General features: G+C 35.0%; 1 protein-coding gene across 1 annotated transcript in view; it reads left to right on the top strand.

The window, feature by feature from the left end:
- The window catches only part of LOC106682013 (pikachurin), a 60,419-nt gene that overhangs the window by 30,894 nt on the left and 17,027 nt on the right, over positions 1-12,498 (top strand). The window contains exons 8-11 of the mRNA XM_067045354.1: positions 4,365-4,593; positions 6,502-6,749; positions 9,742-9,975; positions 11,831-11,934. Coding sequence (XP_066901455.1) covers positions 4,365-4,593; positions 6,502-6,749; positions 9,742-9,975; positions 11,831-11,934 — 815 coding nt within the window. The remainder of the gene's footprint in view (positions 1-4,364; positions 4,594-6,501; positions 6,750-9,741; positions 9,976-11,830; positions 11,935-12,498) is intronic.

Below are 12,498 nucleotides of genomic sequence, written 5' to 3'. Positions count from 1 at the left end.
TTTTTTTTTGACATTTTGTCATCGCCGATACTTAACTGGTGGCGAAACCAGGGAATTTTAGATACCGGAGTAATTTTCAGTCTAAAAGAAATTTTTATTTTTCATTGTTCTCTTTAAATGATGACCAGTAATGGAATAGTGAGAAGAGCAGTTCTGAACCTGGAGAATATGAACCAAAACAACAAACCTCAAGCTCCAGTCAACCAAACTTTAGCAGTTGGCAACCCACCTCCATAGAAGATTCAACCACTACCAGAAGTCTCTTTAGCGGTGAAGGCGGTGTCGGACCTAGAAAAAACACCAGAGTGACCGGAGAATTGAATCATTGTTTAAAAGGGGGCGATCGCCTAATGGAGCGAATAGAAGCGAAGATGTCGGAGAATCTACTGGACAGCGAAGATGTAAAAGTACTGAAAGCAGCGGTAGTCTGCCGTGTAAAAAGAAGTATCCTAAATCAGATTCAGACAGATGAAGAGACCTCCTGGTAGATCATCAAAGAAAGATTAAAGAAGGCATTCGGAGGAGGATGGTGGACCCCAGAGGAGGATATATTCATGATGATCAGAGAAACGAAAAAACCGAGACAGTCTAATGGGTAGTATGCCGCAGAACTCCTGGCACGCTATAAATGAATTCGATATAAACTCAGCCAAATGATGGAGACAATCCAAGTACTGGGTCGGATGCAATTCCTATCCAAGGTACTGAAGATTCAGTTGGCAAAATAAGTGGGAAAGAAAGAAGGAATGCCAAGAGACCGCTCGTTTGTGGAATGTGCTCAAGATTTCATAGATACAAGCGCTAGCGATGTGGAGGCCCAAATGGAAGTAGAGGACCCGGGGTGGACTCGGATGGAATATCATCAGCCAAGAAACATGCCAAACCCCTTGAGAAGAAGAGAACAAAGAGATGGTAGAAGAGAGAGAAATAGTAACACAGAACATAGAAGGAGCCAAGTTAGACCCAGAAACAATGGTCAGCAGGAGGACCGCAAGTGCCATGGGTGTGGTAAAACTGGGCACCTGGTAGCACAATGTCCCCGCACCCGATGTTTTGAATGTGGGACAGAGGGACAGGAACAGTATCCCTATATGTATTGGTGGAGGGAGCAAAATGTATCTGAACCAATGTAGGTCCATGCACAGAGATTACGGAGAAGGGGAACCTCTCAAAGGATGAATGGATCCATGAGTGAAGCCACGGAAATGTCTGAGACCGCAGGAACAGTAACTGAAGCAGGGGACTATGAGCGAGAGAATTGCCAGCAAGGCAAGAGGAGGACTTAGAGGCGAAAAGGAGAAGCAGCTAGAACACGAGGAGTGTACCCACAGAGGGGCTACCGCACATTGGAGATTTACCATATGAGAGGAGAACACGGCAGTTTGCCTAGTAGAGATTGCAGGAGTGAGGTGTCTGGTAGACACTGGTAGTTCCAGTACTATCATTTGTCGAGAGGCTGTGGAGAAGTTGTGTAGTGGAGAGAGAGAGCACACTGGATTCAGGTATGTCAGTGAAGGTTAATCACCCTGGGTGGCCCTTGTGAGGTAGAGGGGGAGGCGGAAATAGGTTTGAACCATTGGGGATTTAGTAAGGGCATCTTGAAAGTCCATATTGTAAAGACCATCCCGAGGGGATATAAAGTAATTGTGGGGTATGACCTGCTAGGAAAGGTGGGTGCTTGGATTAAGAATAACAGGGGAAAATGGAGGATTAAGACAGGAGGTAAAACCTACAAATGTCGTCAACAACAGAGGAGCGAGGGTGCACGGATAGGGGCAATCAATCAAGCTGAGGGCTGGAGACAGCGACATAAGAGGGAATACCAGGATATTTTTTTTAAAGAGGGGGATATCCTCAGAGCGACCAGGAAGACTGTCCATAAGATCCCACTGAAGCAGGACGGGGAGACATATGTAAAGGAAAGGAGATAACCACAGGCACTACGTCACCACATCCGGGAGGAACTCGAAAGTTTAAAACGACAAGGAATCACTATTGATAGTACATCCCCATACAATAATCCATTGAGGTCGGTTAAAAAGAAGAGTGCGCCTGGTGAAACTACTGAAAAGTACAGAGTGGTGATTGATTACAGGAAGTTGAACGAGAATACCATTGACGAAAAGTATCCAATTCCCAGATTTGAAGACATTTTAGAAAGGCTGTGCGGGGCGACGGTATTCAGCACACAGAACTTAAAGGCTGGGTATCATCAAATTAAAATGCACCCTAATGATCAACATAAGACATAAATGAATTCGAGATAAACTCAGCCAGATGATGGAGACAATCCATTTCTGAGAGGAATTGACGAATCCGTCTGTCAGATTTACATGGATGACCTCTTTCTGTTCATTAAGAACGAGGTGGAACACGTGAGACACTTGAAGAGCGTGTTCCAGAGAATAAGACATTTTGGTCTCAAATTGTCGGAGGAAAAGTCGGCGCTGGGGCAGGAACAAATAAAATTTTTGGGTCACACAATTTCTAGGGAGGGAGTTAAACCAGACCCTGATAGTTTCTGCTATTCAGAAAATGGCGGTACCTAGTGACATAAAAGGAATTCGGAGGTTGTTGGGGACTCTAAATTATTACAGGAGGTTTGTTCCAGGATGGCTTCCAATCTTTCCCGCTTCCAGCCGACGGACGTTCTCTCATCAGGCAATCCAAACTCAGAGTATCTTTTTCTTCTTGGGCGACTCTTGATTGTCCTCCTTTTTTCAAAATGTCCACCCTTGCTTGACAGAAATTGATGAGGACCTCCTCATCCTGGAAACATCATTTCCCAATCGCGCCCAAACAAAGAATGCTTGCCAAAAACCAAAACCTGTCTCGATGTTGCATGTAAAAATCGATTGTCGCACAACATTTAGAGATTTTTGCAAATGATTTACTTTCTGAATATTATTCTTTCGCACTATTTCTTGACTTCTATGATGGGAAGAGTTAAAATAGTTTTTATGATATTTGAATCTGCCTTGATTCCATGGACTTTTTGAAGGATACATACCGCCATCTTGGTTTTGTTTTGAATCACGAATTTATTATGGACAATGAAAATTGGTTAGCTTGCTTTCTGGATAAACAAAACAAATGAACAATATTAAAATGATACATAAAATAAAATACATCAAAAACCCTTTATATATCAAAATATACTATTTACTCAAAAATCGCATATTACAATGTGTGTGTGTGTGTGTGGCACCACCTTGCATTCTTCGCATGGTTTTCACGTTTCCATGCTAGTTACGTTTTCTAGCCCTCTCTTCCTCTCTCAACCCCTTGAGGACTACTGTGGTGAATATCTTCACTGCGTTCCAATGCTGGTCTGAAAGTAGCATATAGCTCATCACGTTCTCTGGTGTGACGTGTCCTCCACACACTCTCTCCAATTCACTTCTTTCTGCTGCAAAGCGAATGCAAGTAAAAAATACGTGCTCCTCGGTTTCCTCGACAGTCTGACATCCAGGGCATTCTGTGGTGTTGTCCAGTTTGAAGCGGTACTGGTAGGCTCTAAAGCATCCATGTCCAGTCAACATTTGGGTTATGTAAAAATCCACCTCACCATGCTGGTGACCATACCACTTGCCCACATGGGGTATTAACCTGTGAGTCCACCTCCCGGAATCTGCAGCCTCCCAACGCTGCTGCCACTGGTCGATGGTTGTTTTTCGCTCTTCTTCTCTGGACAAGTGCAAGCGTCGTTCATAGTGGCTGCTTCTTTCTTCAACAAGAAGTTCCACAGGTGCATTCGGGCTATCACACACACTGCTTCGTAGGAAACAGTTCGAAAAGCGCTAACTGTCCTTAAACAAACTCTTCGGTACACTGAAACTATCTGTCTCCTGTATGATATGGTAGCCATCGCTTGTTTCCAAATCGGGGCTGCATATAACATAATGGAGGGGACAACAGTAGCAATAAGCCTTCGGCTACTTTCTTTGGAACCTCCGACATTTGGCATAAGGCGTAACAAAAAGGATGCTACTTTAGCAGATTTGGTTCTGATATACTCCGTGTGAAGATTAAAGCGGAGACGTGCATCTATCATGACTCCTAGGTATTTTAAGCTAGACTGGGAACGAATTTCGTGACTACCAACCGTGACAGTGATAGACTCGGTCTGCTTCCTGCTAGTTACTAGGAGAACCTCGGTCTTGTGATCTGCAAGTTGTAGGCCTACCGAAGACAGCCAACCTCGTACCGTTGTGTGTGTGTGTTTGTTTTTGTCTAATTAAATGTTAATAATATTGCCTGTAGTATATTAAAATTTAGGATGTCTATAATTTGATTATTATTGTTATTTTTTGTTTATTTAGCTCATCTGATCTGGATTTTAATTCTTTTATCCTATTGTTTAGGAGTTCAGAACCTCTGAGTCTAGGTGAATGGCATGAAGTAACCATATCAAGAACAGGAAGACTTGCAGTTTTGCAAGTTGATAAAAACCCTTCTGCTCAAATCTTATCGCCTGGAGCTTTTACTCAACTTTACTTACCTCTTAATATATATATTGGAGGGATTCCAAATTTTGACATGGTTTCTCCTAAAGTTAAAGTTAGAACATCATTTGTTGGATGTATTCAAAAGGTTTGTTAATTATATTTTATTTTTATTTGTGCTTATGATATAAATAATGACATTATGGTAGCCTTATTATGTAGCTTAACTCTTTAAAACTTTTGCAATAGTGAATTTTTAATTATTTTTTTATTTTTATCAGATAAGTGCTCTCTTCTTATATCTTCTCACATATTGGAGATTGATTTCATTTGTTTTTCCCACAGTAGTTTAGTTAATCTCCCCTATAACTGATACATTTTCATCTCGTTCTGGCCCAGTTGCTTGCTCAGCTAGTGCATTTCTGACTATCAGTGATTGTACAATATTTTCTACTTGTAAAATTACTTTTTATCACCAATCCAACCTATCATTGACAGAAAGATTTTTATTAGATTTAGGATCAGAACTCAATTTTAAAATTTCTTGAACATTTTAGGTATTTAATGCTAATAAAATGTCTTTAAAAATACTAAATGAAAACTCATCATTTACAAAATAGGTGATGTAAAACTAATGGCTGCATTTCAGTAATCATTAAATACAGAAGTACTAATTATAAAATTAATTCAAAGTTTTACTTAATAGAAATTATTCATGGAACTCTCCTTGGTAGGAAAGTGTTACTAAAGGGATTGGATATTCCCTAATGTATTTTGGGTTTGGATATTCCCTAGCAGATTCAGATTTTAATAATTCTGATAAACCCATTATGTTATATTACGGCACCGGCATATTTTTTGATATATTTAAAAAAAATTATTATTTGGCCATAAATTCTGAAATTCATTGCAACTGATTGAAACAGTAATAGGATGGGTGATTGTTGGGGTTTTGAGAAGGCTAAAATGAACTCAAATGTTTATGTTTAATGCATCATGGCCATGTTCATACTAATATTTTATAGTTCTAATGCTATGCTTGATAGATCCAGCATTACAGGCATTTGCAAAGAATATTTTGGTGAGACACCCCGGAATCACCAATAAAATATTTAGATTAAGAACTGTTACTTATGAAATGCAGTTGACGTGATTTTTGGCATTTCAGTGTTTGGGTCTGTTGGTCGATGGAGTTCAGATGGATAATCATTCATTAATAGTTAATATAGGTAGAATTCTTTATGAATGACTACTAGTCAGAGAGCCTGTGTGAAAAAATGAAGATTATCTGAAGAATAGTTATTAAAAATAGCATCTTGATTGTATTGACATAACAGAAACGAGAGTCTGCCTGTGGGGTTTTAATTGAGTCCATTAGGATTACAAACAAATTACAAAACTCAGAGCCAGTACATTTCTTTTATTAACAAACTTCAAAGAAGTCCATTCTGCAAAGCTCCTGGTCTTCCAATGCACTAGTATCTTTCCAATGAAACCACCTTACTCCACTGAAGTCTCTTTACACTTTGATTAAACGTAATTACAAGAAATGAACTTAAGATGGAGCATGAGAAAAAACAACAGAGAAAGTCAAGAAACAAAGTAAACAAACAGATGGATATGAATACGTAACAAGAGAGTTGATTAGCAACTCAATATGCTGATCAGCAACAGATTTACTCTCCTTAACCCAGTGATCTCATCTCTAGCCTAGAACTAGTACTGCAGAATAGAATTTGTGCAGTTAACCTGAAGAAACATGTGAAGCTTACTCAAAGAAACTTTGAGCTTGCACTGGTCTGGCAGATGCTTTGAATTTTAAGAAAACATAATAACTAATAAAAAGTTGGTTCAATAGTAAACCACAAGTATGTATAAGAAAATGAATTACCCATCTTATCCTTCACCATCCCCCCCCTAAACCAAAAAAATGCTTTTATCATAAACAATGAAATCTATGTTCATATTAGTGAAAATCTATTAAATTGTAATGTTATTTATGGATTATGTATTATTATCTAAGTTCTTTTTAATTTTATTTATTGAAATATTTTAGATCTTAATCAACAATCGTCCCCTGCAAATCTTGGCTGAAGCCCTTGCTGGTGTTAATGTTGATAATTGTCCTCATCCCTGTGTAGCTAAACCATGTGGTGATGTTGCTCATTGTGTTCCTCATTTTGATTTTTACAAATGTGTATGTGATAAGCACTGTGAAGAAAACAGTCAATTAATGATACCACCAGTTGCTTCATTTACTGGAAACACTCACCTCCATTATACAGATCCAGAAATTCTAAACAGGTAAATATTAAAACTCTTATACAAAATCAACTTATAATAGAAAAAAAATCATTTTAAATAAATATTTTGGTTAACAACATAAAAAGATTTATTTTAACACCGAAAATGATTTAGCGTAAGTGATCGACTGATTTCATATTAATTTTTATGTTAGAGGTTGTTGAACCTAATGTATATTTCTTATTGTTAGTATTTTTAACATAACTGTGTATTTCTGATGAGTTCATAGTTGACTGTGGGTATATATCAATGAGGATAAGATGCAGTCAGCAAAGAACACAAATAAGTAAAAACTTATTTATTAGTGCCAACGTTTAGGCCGAAATTTCAAGTCTTCATCAGTGCTAAGAACAAAAAACAAGATAAGAACCAATGAATAAATGGATACACAGAATGATTAGAAAATAACTAATGTTATAGACACATAAATAGTATTGCAAGACATGTACAGTCTAAATATTATAAGATGATAAAGGCTGTATAAGAAAAGTATAATTTTCATTTTGTACATATATTTACTAACTAGATTTTCATATTTATTGTAATATTTCTTCTTTTCTATTACTTAATTTTAATATTGCTTTCTCATACAGCCTTATTTTATTATAATACTTACGCACCCCCAACCATCTTCTCCCCATGTAACTGAATATTTCAGGAACTCGGTAAATACAAAATCATTAATCTCCAAGTAGATCCAGTAAGGATTTTGACTAACTGAATGTTCTATTTCCATTAAAAAAAAAAAACTAATAAAATTGAGGGTGAACATTGATTACATAATCCTTACATAAGGCATACCTTCTTACCTTGTTTCACTCAGCTATTAATTAGTAAAAATCAGTACTAAGGATTGTATGTACAGTAAGGGAGGCCTCAAATCATCATATAAGACTTAATGGTAGGTGAGACCCTGGGCAGATGATTAATTATCAAATGATGTTCAGAGGAGTATTGTTGTCACCTTGATCTACTACCTGGAGACCATGAAGCCAAAAGAGACATGCCTTGACTTCTATTCTGCTGGAAACTGACTCACATTGGCCTGCCACATAAAAAATCAGAGAAGGATTGGCCTTTCCAAATGGCATTGACAACAACTCACTATTATGATATATTGGATAGTGAAATACATATACTCTTACAAACCCTCTCTTTCTTACAACATTTCTCTTAGTAATTTGTTATTCACTGTAAGTTAGTATTGTTACCTTAAGGTAATGTAGGTTAGGAAAGCATGGGAATCATTGGTGTGACTTGACATATTTGGAACTAAACACCTATACTGTTTCAAATTGTTAGCAAGGTATATCTATGAAGAATTGAAAAATCCTAGGATTATGTAATGTATGTAAATAGGTTACCCTTTAGGGATCATAACTGTGCTCTACCTTTACTCAGTTGTTATTATTTAGCCTCAATTGCGTGCATCAATGTATTTAGAGTGTGTCTTCAAGTTATATCTATTAGTTTGTTTTTCAATATATAATAAAAGGTTCTTCTTAATGAATCTAGTGTTTACTTATTATAGTCACTTTTAAGTCACAACAGGGAGAGAGTCCATCAAGATAACCAGGATGTTTGGCAGTTTGGAATCGTCACCAGGAAACTAGGAAAATGTCACTACATCATCATATTGGATTCAGAGCGTAGTTTAAAGCGATACATCAATCAGCTAGTATCGTCCCTAGTATCGATTATAGAAATTAGTATATAGAAAAGTGTCACATTTGCCCCGCCGTTCTACCTACCTAGGAGACTTGGGGTTCCAACTACTGCTGAACCATAAGAGTCAGATGCTATAAGAAACTTTTCTGGCACTGACTATGGTCAGCATGACACAGAAGAGCCCTATGTAGCTGATCCTCCTGAGCCCAATCAGCCTGAAGCGCCTCCAGTTCTCAGATCGTCAAGACAACGAGCACCTCCACGTTACCTTTCAGACGATGACATGACCTTTATCAAATGGACTAGTTTTTATTCAATTGGTGGAGAATGTAATGTATGTAAATAGGTTATTATATACCAGTGCTCTACCTTTACTCAGTTGTTATTATTTAGCCTCAATTGCATGCATTAATGTATTTAGTGTGTGTCTTCAAGTTATATCTATTAGTTTGATTTTCAATATATAATAAAAGGTTCTTCTTAATGGATCTAGTTTTTACTTATTACAATCACTTTTAAGTCACAAAAGATTAGAAGGAAGTAACTAGAGGGATTTTGTGCATACCAAAGATACCTTTGAATAAAAATTATTCATTACTGTTAAAACAAATGCTTTGAGGGAAAGAAAGGTTATGCCACATATAGCAATGTGGATCAAATGCCTGAAGAAGTGCTAGCACGGAGATGTTTTAACTACCCTCTTGTCACGGCTTCAGTTCTTTGATCTTTGTTTAGAAACCTTGACATTTATGCCAGGAGAGAAATCATGAGGTATAGAGCCAGATGATTCTAATCTAACATAAGGAACAGCTTTATTCCTCTAGCTTTTAAAGCACTTTTGTAGAAACTGAAGTAAAGCTGTTTTGATTGACAGATTCACTTTAGAGAGGTTTGATAAATAAAAAATAACTAACTATCTTCATTGTATAGAAATCACTAGTATGTTATTTTATATTGATATTTGTGGAAACACCAATCTGTAGATTGTAGAAAGTGGAAAATGAAATTGAACATTATATATATTGCAATGGTATGATGGTATAGTATATGATTCTCCATTTTTATTATGATTGTATTTTTGAACTCAAACTTAATCACAAACTAATCAGCCCACAGAGTATGGAGAGATTTGTACTATTATATAAAGCCACACAATAGCCTTTTATTTTCATCAAATACTAACATAATAATTATTAAAAAAAATCTAATTGGAAAATCTTTGTTAATATTCATTTCTTCTATATATTTTGACCATTTATCTTTGAATTTATGAAATATTTATAATTAACACAAATATTTATATGTTTAAAATTTAATTTATCAGGATTTTAAGTAATAAAGTGGGAATAAATATGCGACTGCGGACAACATCTCCATCTGGCTTGATATTGTGGACAGGAAGGTCTGATTTATCTCAAGCATCTAGCGATTATTTAGCTCTTGGAGTAAAAGATGGTTATCTTCATATGAGATATAATTTAGGAAGTGGTGAAACCTTCATTGTGTTTAATGATACCAAAATAGATGACGGAATGTGGCATCGAGTCAAAGCAACAAGGTAAATACATATTTCCTAATAAACTATAAAGTTAATTACAATTTAATGCTGGTTCTCAATACTGATTTGTCTTTCGAATAAAAAATGTTCATTTTACAGTATGATATTACTGGAGATTGCAAAAAATTTAAAAATTCTACAAAAAACCTAGTTATTTCTACCCTTTGCTAAATAATATAATGTATCCACTTATATTTTTTAATATATTTTAATATATATTTAATGTATTTTTATAGTTATTATATTTGGTAATTATTAACAGAGAAAGATGTTTTAGAAATGATTAATATGGTGCTGCCTGTTTAAAACAGCTTTTTGAAAGCCAATTTTTTATAACTAATGAGAAAAGAAAAACTGAACAATAATTGTACGTCAAATAATAAATAGCAAGTATTTAAACAGAACAGGGGTAAAAACAACAGGGGTAGTAGAATTGTTCACTAAACCCTTATTAATTAATTTTGTTGTGGCCACTTCATTTTTGTGCAAAACCTGGGAGGGTAGACTTGTAATTTGTGGTGAATCCTCAGTATAAATCTTAATTTTGTAACTCTGGCTAGAATAGGTTGGTATTCTATAGAATAACGTATCCTTCCTGCCTTACTTGGAGTACATAAGGACATTAAACTAATAAAAGAACAGACCTTAAATGAATAAGTACTTAAGAATTGACTAATTTGGTGCTATTTGTGATGATCACATCAGTCATAAATTTGTATACAATTTATACTTCATCATTTTATCAGAATAGTTTTTAATTGTTCAGAGATCTTTCTCAATAGGATGTAGATATATATCAAGTTCATGCACCTCTTTCTCCCAAATCACTGAAAATGTTTTGTTGAAGTATTTTTAAAATGATGAAGCTTTACAAGGTATGCAATTGTGATATATGTGTGTGTGTGTGTGTGTGTGTGTGTGTGTGTGTGTGTGTGTGTGTGCGTGCGTGCGTGCGTGCGTGCGTTCCTTCGTGTGTGTGTGTGTGTTTGAAAAAAGCATATTTTTAATTCAAAATAAATATTTGTAAAAATCAGCAATTGCTATTCTGTATTTTCCTCATATCCATCACATATGGGACTGTCCATATCTAAGGTATCAGCAATTTTTAGAGTTTGAATATAGTTTTTTATTTATTGGTTGAAATGTCTAGTCTATTCAGTTCTTAGTGGCCATAGTGTGCCTCTCTTAAATTCAACATCAGTCTGTTCCCAAATATCATTCTCGACCAGCGGTTCCCAAAGTAGGTGCTGTGCACACTTGGCATACACCTAAGTGTATGCCAGGGGTACCAAAAGCGAATTCCACTTTTCAAAATATTGCATTCCAGCACATACTTGGTACTGTTTTTTGTTATTTTCTTACATACTCAACCACTCTAATGATAATTATGGTGATTTTTTAAATATTTTTTTTTACCTAACAAGGGTGCTATGAAATATTTTTTATCCCAAAAAGAAAAAAGTTTAGGAACTGTTATTCTAGACAATAGTGCTTTTTCACATTAAATTTTTACAGGATTTCTTGCAATGAAAGATTTAATGAAAAGAAAAAAATACCCTACTGCTATTTCACTCAAGCTCCTTAAAATCTAAATCAATAATACATTCATCAAGACAAGTGTCTTTTACTAAAAGACCTGTAGTGCATTAAATTAGTTTTAATTTTAATAATGCAAGAAGGATAGTAAGAAAATTAAAGTCCTAATTTACTATAAATGTTTTTATTTTTTATTTACAAGATTTCTGACTCAGGAAATCTTTGTGGAAACAATTGAAATATAATTTGTAACTAACATGACAAATTATCTTCATTGTTGAAAAATTAATACCAGATTAATTCATGTTGTATTTTTTAGAAATGAACAAGAAGGATCATTAACCATCGATCATGGAGAAACAGTTACGAGCAAGTCTCCTGGCAAATTAAAGCAATTAAACACAAACACAGGATTATATGTTGGTGAGCTGAAAATATTTTATGAAAATGTCACTATTTATATTATTTTGTTTGCAAAAAATGGTGACCATTGTTTAAAAATAGAAATAAAACTTACTATTGCTAACAATGTATCTTAATGGTAATACATGATTTTATTTTTCAATTATGTTAGCAATGTTAAATAATTAAATTATATAAATATTATATAATTAAATTTCCAATCCTTTTTATGTACTATATGGTTTCTTCAGATGTTAGTTGTTAAAGTTTTGGTTTTTCTTCACCATTTTTAAAACTACACCTTGAACAATATATTGACTTTCTATACTCAACTATTTTTTACGATTGTACAATACTAATAACCTTTTATGCTTTAAGAATATAATTAGTTATTATATATAACAATATAATTGCTGTATATTGAATTAAAATCATATATAGTAAAATATTTTGTTTACAACCTCTAACCATTAGCTCAACTTGTTCTATTCTTAGTTGCTCTGTCCCACCTTGGACTTAGTCATCTGTGTTATTATTTAATGTTTATTTACAGCTCTGCTCTATTTAAATATCTACTTCTGCAAT

Source organism: Halyomorpha halys, unplaced genomic scaffold (genome assembly GCF_000696795.3).
Source record: "Halyomorpha halys isolate HHAL.00 unplaced genomic scaffold, Hhal_1.1 Scaffold382.1, whole genome shotgun sequence".
Taxonomy (NCBI): domain Eukaryota; kingdom Metazoa; phylum Arthropoda; class Insecta; order Hemiptera; family Pentatomidae; genus Halyomorpha; species Halyomorpha halys.
This window is presented reverse-complemented; position numbering and strand designations above follow the sequence as displayed.